Source organism: Rhinolophus sinicus, linkage group LG09 (assembly GCF_036562045.2).
Source record: "Rhinolophus sinicus isolate RSC01 linkage group LG09, ASM3656204v1, whole genome shotgun sequence".
NCBI lineage: Eukaryota > Metazoa > Chordata > Mammalia > Chiroptera > Rhinolophidae > Rhinolophus > Rhinolophus sinicus.
The window spans coordinates 75024237-75049090 of record NC_133758.1 but is presented as its reverse complement, the minus strand read 5'-3'; the positions used below and the strand labels follow the sequence as shown (position 1 = coordinate 75049090).

Below are 24854 nucleotides of genomic sequence, written 5' to 3'. Positions count from 1 at the left end.
TCTGTGTTTATGTGTATGTGCATGTTTAGTGAATATGTATATTTATCTTAGTATTTTGTAATTCAAGGAATTTTTAAAAATTAATTTCAATATACAAAAATCTTTCAGAAAAGTATGATGGGGCAAAGAATAAAAGACTATCCAACAAAATAAAATACATTAGAATAACATTCTTTTAGTGACAGGAGTAAAAAACAAAAAAACAAAAAGCCAACAACATTTGAAGGCCACTGATCTAGAAGAATTATTATACACGCTGAGTAATTGGCATGGGGAGAGCTGAGGAAAGAGGCAGGTGGGTCTGATAAGATCTGATTTCAATAGGCCAGTAAGAAATAAAGAGAATGTGAACAAAGGGAGTAAGCTGTGCGAATAGCAGGGTGAGGAAGGATGTGAACAATATTAAAGAGGTAGAATGTCTAGGATATAATGACAACTTGGATGTAGTGGGAGATGAGATAGAGAAAGAGAAAGAGAAAAGTCTAAAATATTTTCTACATTATTGGGTAGATGATGCAAATTTGAGAGAATTGTAAATTTGAGGAGAGAGATAATAAGTTTAGGTCTGCTTGTATTGACGTGTGTGCTCATTGCACAGCTAAGTTCAGTCTTCTCTGAAGGTCATGCAAAGTCATAAGTAAATACTAGTGATAGTGAAAGCCTTGGGCATAGCAGCAATCCCAGGGAGTACAAGAGAACACAAAGAAGGTTGTTTGTCCCTTTTCTATAGGATTCATTCAATAAATATGTTTTGAGTAGCTCTTGTAAGTCAAATGCTTTTCTCAATGCTAGGGATACAGAAGTGAACAAAACAGACCAAAGCCTCTGTAATACAACTGAAATTTCAGAGTTTCAGCATGATCTAGTCAAGTGAAAGCTGACATTGCCTGGACATAAGGATATTCTGAACCAAGGTTTTGCATACTGCTTTCTGAACCAAGGTTTTGCATACTGCTCTCAGTTGCTTTTATTTGTTAAAAAGCGGAATGAACCACAAATTTGTTCTTGTCAGTTTGCTTCCAACCTTTTAATCTTACTATCTGTGTATCACAGAAAATGAAGGATGAACGTTGCTTATCACCTGACAATTGTGTGCAAGGGTGTTTCAGGACAGGCCTTCTCAGTTTTCTTTGATACCACATTCCTCAGGATGTGTTGCCTACCCACATGAATGCAGCACACATATACTCTGGCTATATAACTTTTCACAGGCTTCCAGGTATATGGAATTTTAAGACATTGCAAACACATAACAAGATTGGAGGTCCTGAATAGTGCCTAAATGAAGTACTGACTTTCTTATGGTTTTCCTCCGTAATGACTTCATATTCTGAAAACAGTTCATTCTATAGATTAGTTCACAGCTTTTCAGGAAGAAATAATATTTGTTGGGACGAATTGTATTTTCCTCAAGTGATCTTTAATAGCTCTCTAGCCATAGAAAAACTATGTTGTGGTTGATGTCCCTTAAGAAATCTCATGGATTATTTAAATTAGTTGTTCACAAACTTCTTGGGCTAAAGATATCTTGACAACTTTAACGTTATTGAGAGCCCCAAATTGCAAGTGTGGGTTATGTGAATCAATATTCATTGTATTGGAAACTAAAACAAAATTTTTAAAAATTCATTAATTCACTAAAAATAAGCTTATTGGATGTTAATATACATAATATTTTAAATGATTTTTTTTTCCGGGTAAACAATGGCATTGTTTTAGATTTTTTGCAAATTTCTTTCATACCACCTTAATCAGAAGAAGATAACTGAGTATCTCATTTGTTTCTGCAGTCCATCTTTTGGAATATCATACATCAAATGCATCTGGAAGTTCCACTATATAGAGAATAGTTTTCATCTCCTAGATCCCTGAAAGGATCTCCAGAACCCCAGGTGTTCCTCTGACAACTTATTTGTTCCATGTCAGATGTGTAAGGCTGATGTAGTCCTGTTAGAATACACTAACCTGGATATACCTGTTAGCTGCTCCAGTTGTTTCCCACCTCTCATCACCAGCAATTCACCTGCTTGGAGATTTTTTCTATCGTTTATTATCTTTATCTCTGATTTTCTTCATTTATGGTGTAGGATGGTCCAATCTGCTTTTGAAGCTCTCTTTTGCATGATTGTTACCACCATTTCCACAGTTTAAACTCCAAAAGCCTAGAATCACCTCAGACATGCCCTTTCCTTCATTCTTCATATTTGATCCCTCAAGATCTGTCAATTTTATCTTCTGTGTACCTCTTAAATTTGGCCATTACACTCCATAAGCGTCTTCTTTTTCCAAGAGAGTATTGTTTTTCATCTTGAATAACCTTCTGAGTGGAGTTGTATCCATATTCACTATTTTTCCTCTCCAATCCCTTCTCAATGCTGCAAAAATAATATTTTAAAACTCTAAGTATAGCATTCCCCATCCCTAGCATACACCACACACACACACACACACACACACACACACACACACACACACTAGTTAAAAACTCTTCAATAATTTCCTTTGATCTTAGGACAAGGAGGAGACAAAACTGTCTTTTACTCCCACACCTGTATCTCTAACCTCATATACTACCACATTTCTCTCCATGCTCTCCGTTCCATCCAGAATAGTTTCCTTCCTATACCTCGTAATTTTCCATTCTCATTATAGTTCCTTCAGACCTGCCATCTCCTCTGCCTTGAAATATTTTCTCTTCTTTTCTCATCTAGTTGACAGTTATTCATCATTCAAATTTCAACTCAGTTATTATTTCTTCAGTTATCATCTCTTCATTCAACTTCCCTAACTTGGTCAAATTCCTTATTATATATTTATAGCACCATAAGCCTCTCCTTCCATGTGCTTCTTAGAGTTCAGTTTTTACATTGAATTTTGAAATTATTTGGTTAATAGCTGTATTGAAATTTGTAAGCTCCAATAGATCAAGAACCATGTCTCTTGTATCCCATAGTGCTTAGCACATAGTCTTGCTCATGACAGAAGGTCCACAAATATTGCTGAATGAATGAATGTTACCTTCCTACACAATGATAGTTTTCATTTTCTTTTTGTGTCTCCTGGAATTTCTTCTATGCTTTTTGGTTTTCATATGAAAACTTGACTTTTGTCAAGACATTGTCTACCCGGAAGATTTACTTCATACCTTCTTCCCATCACCTCAACTCATCCTCAGGTTTCATGCTTCCCTGAACTAATTTTTGTTCTTTTGTTTCTCGTTGTCTTGATGGCTTTTCCTTTACAAACAAAATAGATGAGACTTTTAATATTTTACTTTATTTTTCTCCTCCTAGTTATTTTCCTTATTATTTCTTACTCTTCTAGATATGTAGGTATCCAGATACATTTCAGTTTTTAACAACCTTATTGCAGTATAAATGATATTAAAGTGTTTACATGTTTAATGTATACAATTTGATGGATTTGGACATATCCATAAACCCATGAAACCATCTCCACAATCAACGTAATAACCCTACCCATCAAAGTTTCCTTGCCCCCGCCTTTTTGTGTGTGTAGGTAAGAACACTTAACTTGAGATCTACTCTCGTAACAAGTTTTAGTACCCAATATAGTATCATTAACTATAGTTACCATGTGGTACAGTAGATCTCTAGAATTTACTCATCTTGCATAACTGCAACTTTATACCTGTTGAACAACTCCCCATTTCTGAATTCTGACCTATGCAGATCTTTGATAGCTAAGATTTCTATTAAAAGTATTGTTATGAACTAAACTGTGTCCCTCCCCCTACATTCATACATTAAAGTCTTAACCCCTATTGCGTCTATATTTTGAGATAGAGCTTTTAGGAGGTAATTAAGGTTAAATAAGGTCATAAGGGTGGGACCATAATCTGATAGGATTCAGTGCCTTATAAGTAGAGGAAGAGAGAGAGATCTCTCTTTCTCTACAATATAAGGACACAGCAAGAAGGTGGCCATCTGCAAACCAGGAACCAGGTTGGCAGGTGCCTTGATCTTAGACTTCCCAGCTTCCAGAATTTTGAGAAAATGCACATCTGTTGTTTAAGCCACCCAGTCTGTGGTATTTTTTCATGGCAGCCTGAGCAGACTAATACACGTATGTTGTCACTGGTAATAAATAAAAGAATCCTTCCTTCTAGTAACCAATGTACACTGGGGTCATTTTAAGAGAATATCTAACCTTTTCAAATTCAATGTGTTTGGATGTTGGGAAAATAATTTTAGGAAATTATTTTCTTTCTTAAAGAAAGCTGATTATTTTTGTGAATCGTATTAATTCATCCATGCCAGAACAGAGATTTGTAGAAATTAAATATTCTTATTGCAGTCTAAGTCAGGAAAAAAACAAACAATGGTATCAATACCCTTCCCTTCCTCAAGGGAATGATCTTGTACTTGGAGGTCTTTTCCAAGTCATCCACTAAGGAATAAGAGTACAGAATAGAAGACCTTTCATGAAAGTCTTTTCTCTCGAGCATTTTATACCAGAAAAGGCTTGGATAAAGCCCAGGGAAGTTTCAGATAGGAATGGTATATTCACATGGAAAGCAAACATGCAAGCAATTTGAGGTTAGCACTTTAGAGGCCTTTATACTACTTTCCCATGTCAATTTTAAAACAAGAAGCTCTTTAAATTTACATTGAGCCTGATGCTGTCCTTTGTGGTCCCAAAGAATACAAGTCTGTTGACAGGAGAGTAGCTTTACATACTGCTCCCAATCTCCAGGGACCATCATAAAGTAAACCCTACATTTCAGTTGCTCTTCAATAGCTGGGAATAAGAAGTGGGTTGGGTTGAACTACTCCAAGGAATAAGCAGGCATTTGTCTAACAGCCTATGAAACAACTTGTTCTTATCGATAGGCAAAAGAACAGCAATAGCTTTATCACCCCTGAGAAATCTAGATGTTTTTGTGGGGTAGGCCAAATGTCGATGTAAGGATGTACTTATCCTCCATGTAAAGCTTACAGAGCCCTGGGTGTGACTCTCTGTAATATGCATGTGCATTTGCATTCTCTAGTTGCCTTGTGTGGACCTCCATCAGGGCTGTGTGGTCTCTATAGGGATTTAGCTAGCTTTTCACAGAAAAAATGGATCAGATTTCTTAGTAGTCATATTGTTCTACTGTTGTCTTTTTTGAGGGGCCAGATACTTGTCTCAAGAATTGCATCACAGTTAATGTTCATTCTCTCAAAAAATCTACTCAAACCTTAAACTTCCCTATTAGCAATCAGATCATAGCACATCCACACCAGAAAAGCGAAATTAATGTTCCAAGAGACACCCATTGTATTTGATTGTGTTCTAACAGGAAAGTAAAAAATTTCAAGAGCAAATGTTGTTTTCCTTAAAACATTTCCAAACAGAAAACTTTGTGTCAATCAACAAAGAAACACATTCCTCCACTCACAGGCCACTGAGGATCATAGAAATATCTTCACATGTGCTCCGAATGGTGTCACTACTGACACCTCTGGCAAATGTTTTATATGGGAGGAACTCTCAAAAGCTTTTCTGGTATTTCAGTGTAAACTTGGTGGACATAACTTGCAAAATTATTTGTGTATGGGGGGATGCAGTATTTCAAAAACCTGTTGCTTTGGCTAGATTTGATGAGCTTTAGCTGATATTTGGGCATGTTTCTGTGCTTATTTAACCCTTCACTTGGCCACCAGAGACTTCAAATCCTTTCCTCGATTCAGGTGCCATGTTGAAGTATTAAATCCAAAGGAATAGCTTTCTCAACATTTAATAGCCCTTTCCAAATTAATTGGTATAAAACATTTGTTTTGTTTTTGTGCCAAGGTTTGACATTTATATGGTAGGACAGCTGAAGAAGTCTATTTTATTGCTGTTCAGGAATAATTCATTTTGTTTGAAGAGTAAGTATGTACATGGGCAGCAAAGATCAAACATTTATATTACAATCAAATGGTCTATGGACAAATAATTCATCATGGTCTTCATCATATAATATTTATTAAGCAGCTGCATGAGCCTCATAATAACTTACTTATTGATGAACTATTTGGTACCTTGTACAAATATATCCTTTTTGCTTATATTATTTATTTTTATACATTGTCACTAGAATTATGTAGTTTTGTTTATGGGTTTACTTTTAGCAGTTGAATGTCAAATGGTATAAATATAGATGAACTAACTTCAGAGGGTACTTTATAGTTAAAGAAAAATATTAGTTAAAAATATGTAGTTAAAAAATATGATAAATATAAATAAAAAAATAAATATAAATAAATATAATAAATATATAGTTAAAAAATACTGAATACTGCTAGTTTGTAGTTAAAAACATAAGTACTATTTCCACAGAATTAAAACACAAAAATAAGTAAAACCATTAAGTTGTTTGAAGTTATTATATATAAATTTACAGATACTTATAAAAGACAAAAAATAATATTATTATTAAGATCCTTTATGTCTTGTTGAGGCCATCATAGTTCAGACTGCTATAACTGAATACCACAGACTGTGGGGCTTATAAACAAGACATTTATTTCTCACAGTTTGGAGTCTGGGAAGTCCAAGATCAAGGTGCCGGCAGATTTGTAACTGGTGAGGGCCTGATTCCTGGTTCACAGATGATTGTCTATTTGCTGTGTCCTCATATGGTGGAAGGGGCTGGGGAACTCTAGTACTAAGCCCATTCACAAGGGTTCTGCCCTTATAACCTAATCACCTATCAAAGGCCCCACCTCCTAATTCAATCACATTAGGAATTAGGATTTCAACATATAAATTTGGAGGAGACACAAATAGTCAATCTATAGCAAGTCCTAGTGAAAAGTCTTATTTATTCTGTACCATGTTGTATTTTCATTAATGTGCAGTAATTCTTTATATTCTGTAATTTTTGTAATTTTAAAAGGTTTTAGTTTCTACCTCCAAATCAGAATCTGTTAAATGATCCAAGTTATTTAATCCAAATCCAAAATTTTGATTTTTATTTAAGCATTTTAACTTGCATTTGTCTTTTTGTGAATATTCAGTGACTTCTTAAGATAAGATTTTATCAAAGGTTTTAAAATATACCAATGAAAGTTTAGAAAAAACTGTTCAATATAATTGTTCAGATGATGATTCTATGATTCCTACTTTTAAAAGTAAAAGATCCTTTAAGTAAATCTTGTTGGGGACCTCTGTAGTCAAGGTGAAAAGTTAGAGCCAACAATACAGGTCTCTGAACTTGACAATCAAATATTAGTGGATCAATCAGCAATGAAATGTTTTCCTCAATATTCTTATATAAGTGGCCTTTTCTTAGACCTAGGGTTTTGAAATATAGATATTTGTTCTCATAGAGACTCCAAAATTTGAAAACTTTGCCCTCAAATTAGAAAATATTTAGTTTCTACTAGCTTTTATATTTTAGCATTCCTCTTTGTATCGTCTGATGATCATGTGGTTGCTTATTCATTGAATTTTCTCAGTATTGATTTCCTAATGAACCATGATAATATTTGTTTAATTACTTTCCCTTTTATAAATAGCAGTATATTTAAAGTTTTTTTTTTTTTTTTAGTTAAAAGTTCTGTGTATTATTTCATATTTTAACTGTTCTGGGTCATTTCTATAAGAGTGTCACTTTTAAAAAGGTATTTATGAAAAAAATTAATTTGAAAATGCAATTATTCTTGTCTAATAACACACTCTAGAAATGACATCTGATGTTTAATCTTACGTGGACACTGTAAGCATGTTTTGCTCTCTCACCTCAACATAGCCATGGTTTTACAATGAGAAGTTACATTTTACCCAGTGGAAGAAACAGCCCTCTCAACCTGCTTTCACATTTAGAAAGTCCATCAAATAATAGCCAAATCCCTAATCATCTCTGAATACCATATTCCTTTTTTTCATTTTTTAGGTTAGTATCTGGCAAATCACACTACTGTCCTAGGAGATGGGCCTGTTAATCTCTGAGGGGCTCACCTTCCAACTAGGTTATTGGGGAAATGTGTTGGGCCCATATCGAGCCAAAAGTGGCCCTCACTGACATCAGGACTCATCAAGACTGGGGTTTTTGGTTACATGTTCACAGTATCAAAGTCATACTTGAGCCTGGGAAATAAGCCCCCCAAACTAGCTTTAAAATTCCGTGCTCTCCAACTTTAAAAACTGCTCTCTAAAGAATTTTTCACTATATTTCCCTTCTAAATATATGAATCCTTCAACCAGACTGTTAGTGACAGATAGGTTTCCTTTAAGACCAAGATTTTGTATATTATGTTTGCGTGGGTTTTTTTTCTTTTCCTTCTCCTTCTCTATCTCCATCTCCTTTTCCATCTCCTTCTCCTTCTTTTTTTTTTTTAACATTAAGCAAAAGCTGCTGATGACTTTCTTTGAACTGTTCATGTGAAACTAATGAGCCATGTGAAAAAAATGAGTCAGTAATAAACAAATAAAACAAAACATACACAAATAAGTAGGAAACTAAAAGAGCAGAAGTATCCAAGAAAGGCAGTGTGGTTGGTGGGAAGATTAATGGACGTGTTTTGCTTTGGTTGCCCTAACTCTGACCTTTCTCCATTGTCAACATTCTGAGTCCTGACCAATGTCACAATTCTTTTTGCCCAGGAACTTGTGCCCAAGAAGTGGGGTAATCAAAACGTTTCTTCTTAAAACGTTAAGCTAATGAATTGACAGATTCCTAGGGACATTTTTTTTGTCTTCTTTCACATTATAGTTTTATAACTAAACATGAAATATGTCTGTACAAGCTTGACCTTTTACATGTTTTAACATTATCACTCTTAAAAGACCTTCTACCCCATAACCTCCTCAAATCATTTAACAGTAAACTCAAATCATCAGAAACATGGTAGCTTAGTGGCATTTGTTTTGATGAAATAGAGTTCCTCAGGACCTATGAAATCCATCTTATTTTCTATTTCATCAATGACCTTTAGGTATGGAATTGCTGTACCCCCCCAACCCCCAAAAAAACAGAAAGAGCTTTAGATAAGATTAAAATCATAAAGGATTTTGTTAACCAGCACCAACTTTTTCTTTTTTTTTTTTAACTTTTTCTATACAAGTAATTTCTCCCAGTCCAATAATTTTTGTTCTGAACAAAAATTTTTGTTCTTACACACACACACACACACACACACACACACACACATATGTAAATTCTCTAGGCTATCTACTCTCAATGACCACTTTATGGGTCAATCTTTGGACACTTTCTTATCTCTATTTGAATTTCCTTTTAATTTAGGATAATTCTGAGCCACATTTTTTTTTTCCTTAAAGTAGATAAATAAGAAAAAGCACATTGTAAAATGAGCTGAAGAAAAGTTATTATAAGGGCAATTTGTGGAAATCTGCATATACAACATATTCCAGTGGTTGAGATGGTCATTAATTAATACTCCTCCTTTTTTCACAAAGTTTCATAGTATAATTCCAAACTTAGGCTCTACATAGTTTGCATGGAATTTAATGAAATAAAGTGTTCGGTTGCATAAAGTAGTAATTATTTGTAAGAAAGATATAAATTAAATAAAATTGAAGAGCCATTTAAAAAGAATTTACACTATTAAATATAGAACACTTTATATACATCCTAGACTCTGAAGTCATGTCTAATTTTGACCTCTTTTGTAAAAATGATATGTCTAATTCCAGAATGGATGAATCATAGACATTTATTCAATTCTTAAACTGTCCTAGAGTAGTCACTTTGAATTTTACCCAAAGGCATCTTTAATGACCATATAGATTGTAAAGGTAGCTGGGGAGTTTACACTGACTCTACACTATTGACCCATGAACATTTTCACGTCTGCTTTGAGAACGTATATGAATTTCAGTTGGTCCAGAATGTTTTGAATTATATTTTGCTTAAGTGATTAAACATTATAGACAAAAAGAAAGAGTCCAAGTTGTGGTAAAAATTTAATTTGGTACTTTTTTTCACTTTGTTACTGAGATTTTCATGACCCTCATAAAGTGTGGCAAGCATTGCAGTTGGACTAAGAAAAAAGCAAGAAATAAATCTGCTTAGGAGAACCTGATTTTTGTGTGTGTTTTTTTTAATGGCAACAAGTTGATTAAAAAGAAAATTTTAACATACCAACTCAGAATATGTTTATTATATTGAAAGAAAACCATGGTTCATACCATTATCAACTTTATATGTATTTAAGCAAACTAAATTTAGGAATAATTGTACAATTATTTTAGAAATACTGCATATGCAGCATAGATAAGTTATAGTGACTTATGGAAGTAAATGCCTTTAATAAATTTTTCAATAACAAATTTGGTGTTTGAAAGGAAAATTGTAATGGAGATAATAATAATGATAAATTGATTTTTTAAATAAATGTGCTCTATAGACTAACATTAATTTTCCTTTTCTTACATGTTTTAGTGACCGAATTTAAAGCAAAGTGCTTTTTAATTTCTCTACTTGGTCACAGTATTGCTCATAGATGTTTTTCCATTTCCATTGTAATAAAAGTGATTTTTTAAAAACATATATAAACATGAATAGAGAGATTTTACATCTAATATTAAGCATTATTAGATGATGCTTTTTCAAATGCTTCTATATAAAGCCAAGCTAAAATATTCTGTCTTACAAGCAGAGGACTTTCACAGTTGAGTCCACCATATCAACTCACTCCTTTAGGTTGAGTGTGATAGTAATAATGACTTTTTAAAATTGAATTTTTTGTTCCACTTAATTATTATAAAAACTTATGTGACAGAAAACCTTGGTAATACCAACGCAAATGAACTCTCAGAAGTAGTTGATAGGTTGAAAGATTTTATTTAGTTTATATTTCTTTTTACCAATAGCTCACAGTACTATGAATGACACGGATGTCCCTTTCGAAACAACTGAATGCATTAAAGCTCAAGGAGAAGGTTATCGGGGCACCATCAATACCATTTGGAATGGAATTCCATGTCAGCGATGGGATTCCCAGTATCCTCACCAGCATGACATAACTCCCGAAAATTTCAAGTGCAAGTGAGTAAACTAGGAAAATATTATAAATTTCAGTATGCCCTGGGGGAAATGAGGCAGGGTAGTTATTTTTTTACTAATTTCTGTGTTATTGATCCTCAAACTTTAGTGTGCCTAGGCAGGTTGATTCACCTAGAGATTTTGATTTGTTAGGTCTGATATTTGGACCTCATATATGCATTTTTAATAAACATTCTAGGTGATTCTGAATCAGATGGTTGATGTACCATGCTTTGGGAAACACATCCCTAGGTTTCAGATCACAACTTTGTTTTTGCAGCTTTATTCTATTTACTAAACAAATAAATGGCAATAATAACCAGGCAAATTTCAAACTAGTTCCTTTTTAAATCTTCGTTTTAACTTTAGGGGATATTACGTATTGTTTTCTCCTACCAGATGAGACATACCTTGATTTCAGTCAACACTGTACACTGAGTTTTCAACCTTAAAACAAAATTATTTTAAAAATTTTAAAGGAAGGTTTTCTGTTGCTTAAGATTTGCTTTAAAAAATGAAGAAGCAAAATAATTGTTTAGATGAATCAAGTCAAAGAAACTGCCCTTTAATATTAATTATATAATTGTATGTGCCTTCTCTGTGGCTGAGGCTTTTCGCCACTTGACTTTGCTGGACAGACACAGTCACAGTGCCAAATGTTTTTAAATTGTCCACCTTGTAATGGGGAACATAAAATGATTGCTTTTGAGATTTACAACACACGTGTCATTCATAGCGGTTTTGCTGAAATAGCACCTATAAATAACATATATTGGCTTTATATAATTAGCTTTTAATAAGAGAGCTTAACATTTCAAGATGGAGAACTGAGTACTAGTTGGCCCATTCACTGGAGAGAGGAGATATATTATGTTTTTGTTTTTCGGTTTTTGTTTTTTTTTAGTTAATTTAATGTACTTACTTAGTAAATATTCATCTGTTATGATTTTTTTATTACTTTATAATAACAAAGTTGCTGTTGTCATTCTGGGTTTATTTCCCACCATTTTCTTCACAAAAAATTCACTCTTTTTTCCTGACCCATGTGTTTTACACATCAGAAACAAACATCAAAGTAGAGAAAGCAGAGAAAATGAGAAAATATTAATTAAGGGAGGCACAGAACACAGCCTCAGTGCCAGTCACACTTTTTCTTAACTTCTAATGACTGGCAATACATAAAAAAATCATGTATGTGCAAATACCCAATGAGCTTAATTTGTAAGAAAAAGTAATTATAGAAACTTAATTCACACATTTCACAGTTAAAAATTATCAAAAAATTAGCTGTGATTTGTTGTCAGAATTTAAGCCATCCTTTGTTAATCTAGTCATTTGGTCAAGATAACCAAATATAAATATCAAAAAGCAAAAAGTGAACTATGTTATAAAACAGATAAAATCTGACTCAACATTTTTCTCAGAATATTGATGCATTTACTATTTGTGGCCTAGCAGAGAATAGTGTGCTGGTCAGGTGTCTCTGGTTGTATTAAACACCACCTCATACTAAGACTCTTTACAGATGACAATATTTAAAACTATAACTCAACTACGCTGCCTGTGATGAATCTACATGAATCATTTAATCATTAATTTGTTTTAGTAATTGTAAACAATTATTTCTTCAAGTGAGAGGAAAGATCTAAGAAAAAATATTTGGGCAGACCTTGACTCTCATTCTTGCTTAATCTAGATTAATGAGGTACTTCTAGATACAGATTTTTAGAGTGGGCCAAAGCTAAGACTTTTGTTAGCCTTAGATTTCTATGTAATTATCTTGCCTTAAACGAACAACTTAAAATAATTTAACTAAGCAATTATTCATCTAAAATTGCAAATTTGTATAAACGTTATGTATAATTAAGTGCACATGTTTTTGTACTGACATAAATTTTTGAAACATAAATATAAATTGGTTAAAAGAAATGAAAGATTTTCTTTATCTTCCCATTTAATAGGTTTATCATTTTATAAGAAGGTTTAAAGACTTGAATGATAACTAGGAAAACTTGCTATACTGTGGCCTTACTTATTGGCAATCACTGTTCTGATAACCTTAAATAACGCGGTTTGTGTCAGGACCTATTTTGACTAGATAAACTATTGTTTATTTGATTTTATAACCAAACCCAACCTTCTTCTTTAAAAACATCTCAGTTTCTAATTGTCAATTTGGTTGCTTCTATTTGGACCTCAGTCATATAAATAATAGAGTTTCCAGTAGATTAAATATAAATTTTGTTAAGTTATTAGTCATGGATCCTAAGAAAAGAAAGTACATATTTGCTTCAAATTAGAGAGCATTCTTCAGGAAAGCAACTCATAAATTCAACATTTCATTTAATGTGAACCTTACAAGGTTCACATTAAAATCCCTTTACATACAGAGAATATTTATATAGATGGTTTTTTCTTATTGAGAACTCTAAATGTTTAATAAATCACTGGTAAAATAAGGGATATACAGTTGACAACTTCTATACCATGTTTCTCCGAAAATAAGACCTAGCTGAACTATCAGCTCCAATGCGTCTTTTGGAGCAAAAATTAATATAAGACCCGGTCTTATTTTACTATAAGACCAGGTATAATATAATATAATGTAATATAATATAATGTAATATAATATAATATAATAATACCAGGTCTTATATTAATTATTTTTCCAAAAAACTCATTAGAGCTGATTGCCCGTCTAGGTCTTATTTTTGGGGAAACAGGGTAGTTAGGTTTTCTGTATTATAATTAAGCCTTCATTTTACAAAAATATTTATAAAGATTCAAGTAACTTCTGAAAATCAAGACATTACTACTTTATAATGAAAATAAATCTATGTAGCAAATTAAATAAATCAAGCAAATACAGAATTCATGGAAGAAATAGCTATCATTTTTTTGTGACAAATGTTTGAATAGATGGAACTTTCATTATAAATGAGAGTAGTTAATAACTATTACTAATAGTCTTTCTTCTACAGAGAGATACATGTTGTTTTCATATTATATATGGGCCATGAAATCATAATAAATAGGTTGGTTTTAAAAAATTGTAACAGTTGAGAGTACAAGTCTTGAGAATGAGAAGAATGAAGGGGTACTATTTCTCTCTTCATGGAACAGTAGTGTTTGTGTGGAACTCAAGGCATTGGAAAGAAAAAAATACTGACATCTGACAGCATTTATTTTAGTAACGGGGCAGTGTCAGTTGTGTATATTAAATTCTAAATTGTTACAACTACCCTAAAGCTAAAACTTAGAATTATATTTATAGACATGCATACATTCTGGGGTTTTAGAAATGTTAACTCCATCAGTGTAAGAACTCGTGAAATTTATATTAACAAACTTATTCTCAATAGGGACCTAAGAGAAAATTATTGCCGAAATCCAGATGGGGCTGAGTCACCCTGGTGTTTTACCACGGATCCAAACATCCGAGTCGGCTACTGCTCCCAAATTCCAAAATGTGACGTGTCAAGTGGACAAGGTAATAGCTGACATTTTGCAGTGTGGGCCTGATTAAATTTAGGGGAAATGCCTAAAAGAGAGTTCATATTTTACAGAAGATCTACTTCTCATTGTACTAGTTTCGCTGGCTGGTAACAAACAAAGTCACCAAGTCTAAAGTTGGATTTCTTTTTCATATTCATTTCTTCAACATTTATTGATTGATTTTACTGTGTGCCAGTGCCAGGCACAGTTCTAGGCACTGGAGATATACCAGTAAAGAAAACAAAATTCTCTGACCCCATGGAAATAATTTCTAGTAAACAGAAAACAAGCAAAATGAAAAAGGAGGTGGGGATTGTAAGTTAGTCTGTAGTAAGTGCTAGAAAGAAAAATGTCTCAGTTAGGAGAAAGGCATGTTGGTATTTTATATTTTAATTGTTTGGGAAGATCTTACATATTAAGGTAACATTTAAGGAGGAACTGAGATAAGTGAGGGAACAGCATGTGTGACATGCAAACATTTATAAAAAGCATTCTCAGTAGAGAAAATCTGCAAATGAAAATGACATGAAATGGGAGAGTGCTTGAAAAGTTTCAAGGAAAGAAACAGCACATCTTGTGACTAGTACAGAATGAACACGATAGAGAGTAGCAGGAGATGAGGTTACAGAGCTATTGGGCTAAAATTGCATAGGGTGATTGTTTCAGTAATTCAGGCAAGAGATGGGAGTGGCGTGGACCTGAGAGTTAGCAGTGGTAGCAGTGGAGAGGCTGTGTAGCAGGGTGGTTTGGGAAAATCACCATTGTACCTGGAAACATAGATGCCATTGAAGATAATTGTTTCAGGGAAAAGTAGTAGAGAAAAGTCAGACTGAAATAGGTTTAAAAATAGAAATCATTTGTCAAAGATTAATAATAATGTTGGGCTCTGGGCATTCATTGGTATCCATGAATTCAGAGTTATGAGTTTTAAATAATCATATTATTTCACTTAAATATAATTTTGGTGGTTATAGTCATGGTCAGTCCTGAATTATCCCAAAAAGGCTAAGCCAAATTTAAAGCTTCATTTCATAGATTTTTTTTTGCCCTATACATACTCTTCCATCCTTAACTTTTTTCTCAGTGACATTTTACATGAAAAACTGACACAATTGTAGAGGGAAGAAGGGATGAGTTCCTTTTCAGTCAGTTTCACTGTTCTTTGGCAGATTTAAAAGCTCAGCTGGAAATAAAATTAAAACCAATGACTAGGGGAGGTTTGGTACCAACTGGATCTTCTTTGTCCCTGTGTTGTTCACTTAATTATTGATAATTTATGAATGATAGAGGCAGATTATAACAATTGTTTTTATAAACTTCTGGTGTGTATTAAGAAACTTTTATGTTGTTGCAAATGGTAAGATTTCATTTTTATTTATGGCAGAGTAATGTGTCATTGTATAAATGTACCACAATTTCTTTATCCAATCATCTATTGATAGGCATTTCAGTTGTTTCAATATCTTGCCTATTATGAATAGCGCTGCCATAAGCATAGGGGTACATATATTTTTTGAATTAATGTTTGGATTTCTTTGGATAAATACGCAGGAGTAGAACTGCTGAGTCATAAGGCAGTTCTATTTTTAATTTTTTGAGGAATATCCATACTGTTTTCCATAGTGGCTGTAACAATTTACAATCCTACCAACAGTGCACGAGGGTTCCTTTTTCTCTACATCCTTGCCAACACTTGTTTGTTGATTTGTTGATGACAATCGTTCTGACAGGAGTGAGGTGGTATCTCATTGTGGTTTTTATTTGAATTTCTCTGATGATCAGTGACTTTGAGCATCTTTTCATATGTCTATTGACTATTTATATGTCCTCTTTAGAGAAATGTCTCTTCATGTCCTCTGCCCATATTTTAATTGGGTGTTTTTGTGGGTTTTTTTGGTGTTGAATTGTATGATTTTTAAAAATAAATTTTGGATATTAACCCCTTATCAGAGGTATCATTGGCAAATAATCTTCTCCCATTCAGTAAGATGTCTAAAGAATATTATGCTAAGTGAAATAAGCCAGACTGAGAAAGACAATTACCATACGATCTTACTTATACATAGAATCTAAAGAACACAATAAACAATCAAACAAAACAAATAGACGTGGAGATATGGAGAAAAAAGCTTATGGTTGCTAGATGGAAGGAAAGTTGGGACATGGGGTAGAAGGTGAAGGGATTAGAAAGTACCAATTAGTAGTCACAAAATAGTCATGGGGATGTGAAATACAGTATGGGCAATATAACCAATAGTGTTGTATAGATTATGTAGGGTGCCAGATGGATACTAGACTTATCGAAGAGATCACTTCATAGATTGTGTAGATGCCTGACCACTGTGCTGTGCACCTTAAGCTGATATAGAATAATATTGAATGTCAACTATAATTAAATATGTAAATATGTACACATACATATAGTTGTCACGCAATATAAAGTACAGCATAGGGAATACAGTCAATGATATTATAACAGTTATGTACAATGTCAGAGGGGTAGTAGATTGGGTTATCACTTTGTGAGGGTTGTAAATGTCTAATCATTATGCTGTTTTATAAATCTGAAACTAATATAAAAAATAAATTAAATTAATGCCTTCAAGAAATGCATCTTGAATTCTCAAAGCAATACTGTTGGAATCTCTAAATGAATAAAGGTCTATTTATAAACCTTGAAGAGAATAAGATAGTTTTATGTACAATATATATACTGCACTCACCAAAGGATCAGGTAATAGAATATGAAAATTCTGCCTTTTGGAAGTCAAGCAGATGTTATTGCTTATCTAATAAGTACACACATGAATAAATGAAGACATTTGTTTCATGGAATTTAAATACCTTGCCTAAATCCTCAAATTAACACAGCTGGGATTGAATCTAACTCTCCTTAAAATGACCTTCCTATTACACCACACTTTCTCTCTTTCATTAATACTTGAACATATTATTTTTTAACATATTATTTTTCTTTAGTAATATTGTATATAATACATGCAACAAGGTGTAGGCTCCATGGGGCAATTTTAAAATGGAGAGGTCCTACTTGAGAGACACTGTTAGCCAATTCAACATTCGGTTGTGAAATATTAACATACAGTTATGCTATTGTATGATATTGCCAAGGTAATGGTATGCATTGTTACATGTGTGATATGTATGCATGCATGCACACACACATGTGCGCGCACACACACGGAAAGATGTTGCTTTTATCCTTCTCCATATAATAGAAAATAAAAGTTTGACATATAGATTGATGAGTTAGAAAGTTTCTCAAATCTTGCAGTACCCGAATTAGTATATATATGCTATTCTATTTGAATATTAAATAACTCTTAAAAAACTGAAACTGCAGAAGTTCTTTAAAAATACCAATAAAACTTATTAGATTATATAAGATATACTTAAGACAGTAGAGAGAAGACAATTCACAGCTTTAAATATTTACTTCAATATCATAAATAATGAAGACAAGTCAATGAAATTTACAACTCAAGGAGTTGGTGAGAAAAGTAAAACAAAAGCAATATAAGAAAGAAAAAAGAAACAATGATAAAAGCGGATGTTAATAAGGCAGAGAAAGAAAAAGAGAACTAATGACTAAAGGAAAATAATGTTTCTTTGAAAAAATTAATAAAATAGACAACAACTGCTGTCTCAAGAAAGGAACATCTCTATCTATCTATCTATCTATCTATCTATCTATCTATCTATCTATCTATCATCTATCTATCTATACACACACACATATATAAAGCATATGTATAGGCTTAATTATTTTTAAAAATGATAAAATATAATTATTTAGAATGTATGTTATAGATATCATTTAATTATAAAATATAATTATCAAGAGCGATAACCATTAAAATAGGAAAAGTAGTAAACATAAGAGGCTATTTTATACAACATCATGGAAAAAAACTTTGAAAATAAAAATGAAATGGCTTGAATTGCCCCTGGTAGAGATAGAAAGTTTAAATAGACTGATTCTTATAGACAAAATATACAAATTTGTTAATGAACTACTCTAGCAAAAATATACCATGTCTTGATGAATTCACAGACCAGATAATCTCAATGCTAAATAAATTGCCCTGTAGCTTAACAAATACAGTAACACTTCCAAATTATTTTTATGACAGAATTATAGCATTGATACCTAAACATGATAAAGACAGCACTGAATAAAACTATAGTAGTATCTCATTTGTTAATATTAATATACAGATACTAAATGAAATTTGGGTGAATGGTTCAATAAAGCAACCACCACTTACTTCATCAGGAAACATTAGAGACATTCGTAATAAGGTAAAAGAAAAGAAAAACAAGAATCTCTGCTATCTCTAACATTGTAAATATAAGTTATTGTATTTCCCTTTAACAGTCTATTGGAGATATTATTGCATACAACTAGATAAGAAAGCATATTGATTGGGTAAAAAAGCAAAAGACCTCTGTTTATGTGAATGATATAATAGTAATATAGTTGGAAAACTGAATTCAAGTAATATAAAATTTCACTAAGGTAGTAGGATATACAATTAATGTACAAATATCAATAGCATTATATATATGAGTTTGAAGATCTAATTAAATAAAAAGCTACATCTATATTAGTAACAAAATAGATGGAAACTCAGGAATAAACTTATAAAGATATGTGCAAAATATATGTAATAAAATTTTAAATCACTTTGAAAAGCCATGAAACTGTACTTTAACATGTAGAAAAAGATTCATTATCCTAAATATGAGAACCCAACATTATAAATACATAAACTATACCTAAGCTAATTAATAAATTTGATGTGATGTTATTAAATAGATCTACAAGTCTTTTTCTGATTCCAAACATATTGATTCTAAAGTTCTCCTATAAAAATAAATATGTAAGTATACCAAGGAAAACATTGGAAAAAAGTGATTAGAGGTAATTAAACATCAGACATTAAAATATTTTATGAACAGTTTATAATTAAAAGAGTGTAGTTCTAGCCCATGAATAAATGGACAATTGGAGCAAAACACAGAGTCCAGAAGCAGACTGTTTACTGGGGGTCATTATATTAAGAATGTGACATTATATATCACTGAATGAAAAATGAATTTTTAAACTGTAGTAGTGGATCAACAGGTAACAATTTGGAAAAATGATAAAGTTAAATTCATGCCTTATACTATACCTGAAAATAAACTCCAAATGGATTAGAGATGTGAATGTAAAAGAGGAAACCATATAAATACTAGAAGTAAACTTGGAAGAATGCCTTTATAACTTAGATGTGATGAAATGCTTTCTAATTAACACTCAAAATCTAGAGGCAAAAAATAAAAAAAAATATATAAACGACATCAAAAACCTACCATGGCAAAAGAACAACAACAACAATAACAACAAAACAAACATTCAAAAGACAGTAGCAATATTGAAATAAGTTTTGAATATCATACATAAATAAAGAAAATATTTTAATATGGAAAAAAGCTGAAATTGAAAAATAAAGGACCAAAAATTTTAAATAATGGAAGAATACATGAACAAAAAGATTTCTTTAAAAATGGATATCAAAAGTCCCTTAAGCATATGAAATTGTGCTTAAATTCACATATAACAAGAGAAAAGTAAAATATAAGTATTGAGATGTCTCACAACATGAAACTTCCATTTCTCAAATATGCATTCCCCAAAATTCAAAAGCTAAAAAGCACTATCTTTGGGAAGATATATATGGGCTAAGGAACTCTCACACATTGCTCTCAGGAGTACAAAATGGTACAATATTATGGAACAGAATTTTATAATAATAAAATAACATATGCATTCCCCCTTTAGCCCAATAATGCACTACCAATACCTCAAAATATAGCTCCAGCGTATGCAAAAACATATACAAGTGTATTTTTTTATTGCAGCATTTTCTGTACTAGCAGAATAACCCAAATAAACTCAGGCAATGAAAAAAGAATGAATGAAAAAACTCTCCATGAACTTATATCAAGTGATTTTCAAGTATATTGTTAATTTTAAAAAAACAAAGCAAAAAAAAAGCAAGACACTAAAGTATATATTTGATATTCTATTAGTAATAAATAAATGAATTTACTACTAGTAATAAAGAATGGGATATAATAATGTATAGAATATATATATACAAATATTTTATATTCATAGTATATATGTATATATGTGTATTCTATACATAGGTATATTTTTTAATTTTATTAGGATTTATACCTATTATTTATAATAACAGAGTGTATTCAAAACCAATGATAATATACTATAGTTTACAAAGTTTAAAACAGAGACTGATCTCAATGTTGATGTATACTTGTAGATAACATTTTATAGTCAAATCTACAGGTTTTATTCATATAAAAATTAAGAATGTTTCACAGATAATCACTTTTTTAAATACATGTTATTATTTCAAAATATGAAATAGTGTTTCCTTTAAGATGTAGAACTGCAACTTATTTGGAAGAGCTTGACTTCTTTTCATGATTTTTTTAAAAATTAAGAATATGGACACTTAGATCAATGCTTAACAGAACACAAATTGCTCAAGTGAAAAAAAGTAAAAAATAAAACCACATGGGACATGATGAAAGATGCAGGAGCCAGTTTAAAGTGGCTCCTATTGGCTAAATTTGGAACAATTTGAGCATCAAAATGAATAACAGGAATAGATTATATATCACATTGAATTAAAAAAATCCATATTTATATTATTCCTTCTACCACTAGTACTAGTATTACTACTACTATCATTGTAACTAATACTGGTACTACTAATGCCTAAATGGAAGGAGTAGGGGAGAAGGAAATGCTCTCATTGACAAGAATGACAGCTAATAAATAAAGTATAGGAAATCAAAAAATAACTACTTTAAAACCAGCATAGTACTACTTCATGCAAAATTAATCAAAGTATGCCAAAGCCATTTTGTGAAAATTGTTTGACAATAGGATGTTAATCTGTCTCAAAGGCCACAACAATTTCTTTTGTTGTTATTGTTATATACAAAGAGAAGTTCTTCCTTTACACCACTTAACCAAGTTATGAAACTCACCACCAATCATGAAACAAACTGATATCATATGTTGCATGATATAATGCTTTGAATAGGACAAAATATCACCTATGCAATATCCCTGTCTTAAACTTGGTTTTACTTTTGGGAAAATAAAAAGACAAAATGAAATTAAAGAGCATTTGCAAAACAGTTGGTTCCAGTGACTCGAGAATCTCCTGAAAGATAAAAACCAAAACAGAGCAAATGTGAGGAGTACATGATTATTCATTACATCATTCTTTCCTGTGGCATAAATTTTTCAGAAAAAAATGTTGGGAAATACATATGTCATTCTAAAAATTCTCATTTCTTTGGTGTCCCTAAGAGCCACTCATTTAATTTTGTATTTGATTTTTAAAAAAAAAATACTGTGTAACTTGCTGCATAAACTCATTTTAATGAAAAAGAAATTTGGCTGAAAATAAAGATATTGTAATTTGAAATATTTAAATCTGTGATTTGTACAAATTTCAGAGTGCTTTAATTTTTACGTTGATTTTCATGAACTTATATGCTTATAAAAATGTTTTTGTTCTATCCTCCCTAGTATTTACTAGTTGTTGTTTTTTTGTGTTTTTTTTTTTTTGTGTGTGTGTGTTTTTCCATGTATTTACATTTAGATTGTTATCGTGGGAATGGCAAAAATTACATGGGCAATTTATCCAAAACACGATCTGGACTAACATGTTCAATGTGGGACAAGAACATGGAAGACTTACACCGGTGTGTAAATATATTTCTTTCAATAGTTAGTATGTAGTGATAACAGCAAATAGGTATATTCATGTATATTGCTATTTCTTTCCATTACTTGTGTATCATTGTAAGCTAACAAAAACATTAGTTTGATGATTCGTGGAACTCAATGTAATAATTTCTAAGTAGCAAACTTTTAAATAAGTTAGTCAATCCAGCACATATTTATTGAGCATTTACTGTATGTTTTGCTCTGTGATAGGTGCCATGGGGAACAGTAACAAAAAGTGGGCACACATTTTAGCTTCATCTTTGAGCAAGATACGGTTATATTGAGAAAACAATTATATAACTTGATAAAGACAGTGTATAATTAAGTAGCAAAGCTCATGTTTCATATAGTACATTATATTATTATTTCTCATAATTAATTATTAATTGCTAATCATGAAAAATTAATAAGTTACAATTTTCATGTACATACATACCTTAATATCCAATTAACTACTAGAAACTTAGCGAGACGTAATTCCTTGTATAGCCTGATTTTGACATACAAAATTTTTCTATAATTAAAGGAATGTATATGTAATTGGAAAAAAAATCTATATATTTCAGAGAATTAGAGATTTTGACATTGGATATATTCACAGAAAAATAAGTTATTTTCCACTCAACCCTAGCAATAATGCTAATGTGATTGAAATTATAAAAGTATGAGACATAGTTGTGACGTAAAACCAATATTTAATAAATATCCAAGAATATATGCACTAGACTAAAAGATAAAAATGTTAGTGTCATTTGATCAAGTACACAATTGTTTTACATGAGTTGTTGTCTCATTTGGCCATCACAGTGCTATATCCAAGATATTTCTTTATGTGTGAATAAGAATTTTAGGACTCAGAGAAGTTGAGTCATTTTGCATCCAGTCCCACTTTAACTTAAAGCCTTTACTTTTTTCCAAAATGTACTAACTAGTGGATGATATTGTTTCAATTCATTTACTTCATAAACAGTGACAGTTCTAAGCAGTGCTCTCTGATGTAAATAGGCAATTCACATATGTAAGCTGCACATGTACTTTTAAGTTTTGTAATAGCCACATTTAAAGAAGTAAAAATCAACAGGCAAATTATTTTTAATAATATATTTTTTAATCCCACATATTTAAAGCTTCTTAAAATTTTAATATGTATTCAATATAAAAATTATTAATGAGGTCTGTTACATTTTTTCGTATTAAACCTTCAAAACCTGGTGTATTTTAACAATTATAGCACCTCTTAATTTGTACTAGCCACATACCAATTTCTCGGTAATCACATGTAGCTGGTAGCTACTATGTTAGACACCGTAGCTCTAGGACTTCGAAGATAAGCAGAATTCTGCACTCATTGATCTCACACTCTAGTATGGAATGCCAGAGAACAGGAAATGCCAAGACTATTATAAATGCCAGGGGGAAATCACGTATTTTATGCTGTGGAAAAACCCAAGCCTTAGATAGTCAGGAAGACTTCCTAGAGGAAGAGACATTAGTTGGGACATACATGATAAGTAGGAATTGGTAAAAGAAAATGTAGGAGGAAGAGTACGTCAGGCAGCAGGAATAGCTTGTGCAAATGCCCAAAGATTGAAGTGTTTAAAAATCAGAAATATTTTTAGTAAGGTTGAAACATAGTGTAATTTGGTCAATGTCCACAGAGAAGGAATTCTCCAGTGGCAATACCATACAAAGCCCTGTAAACTGTGGTAAGAAGTTTCAATTTTATCCTAAGCATTCATTAAATAATTTTAAGCAAGAATTGGCATGATTGAAATTAAATGATTTCAACACTGCTATTTTTAAAATTATTTTTACAAATTGAGTGTGGTGGATCTAGCTCTTATGGACTAATATGAGATAATTGTACCAACTCTGCCTTCAGTGATCTCACATAGGAAAGTCGTCATTTTTATGGTGAAATTATTTACACCACAGAAATCAGTATGAACAACAAATAAAGACTCCCCTCATACACACCTCAGAGTGCCAGTTAAACATTTAGCAGCATACTATTGGAAATATGTGACATATTTATTCAGGTATCACTGTGGTTATAATAATGAATTAATTGGGTTTGGTTTGACTTATGGAAATAATTTAAAGTCATTTGGAGAAAATTTGTACAAAATTGATGTATGACTAAGTTGTGTGGTACCATTTTGGTTCAAGAACAAACTACACCTGAGTAAGGAGGTAATACAGCATGGTGGTTTTGAACATTGACTCTGGAAAGAGTCATGTATTCAAACCCCTGCTCTACTGCTTATAAGCCATGTGTCCTCAAATATATAATAGCATCATCTTAGAGCAGGTTTCATTTTGTTGGTCGACGTTTCTACATGTAAATCACATATAATAGAATCTAGCACTTAGTAAGTACTATACATGCTTGCTGTTATTATTTCTCCAGAAAATGAACCTAAGTTTGGAAAGATAATCCAAGTTCCCACATCCAAACTCTTCTTGATTTTTAAAATGACATATTAATTACATTGAAACATTGTAGTAATGAATAATCCAAAACAA

The 24854-nt window shown here is 31.8% G+C and overlaps 1 protein-coding gene across 2 annotated transcripts in view; it reads left to right on the top strand.

Moving 5' to 3' along the window:
* HGF (hepatocyte growth factor) overlaps positions 1-24854 on the top strand; it is a 68288-nt gene that overhangs the window by 28207 nt on the left and 15227 nt on the right. For both annotated transcript variants that reach the window (XM_019746907.2, XM_019746908.2), the window contains 3 exons: positions 10825-10999; positions 14359-14486; positions 22201-22303. In XM_019746907.2, coding sequence (XP_019602466.1) covers positions 10825-10999; positions 14359-14486; positions 22201-22303 — 406 coding nt within the window. The remainder of the gene's footprint in view (positions 1-10824; positions 11000-14358; positions 14487-22200; positions 22304-24854) is intronic.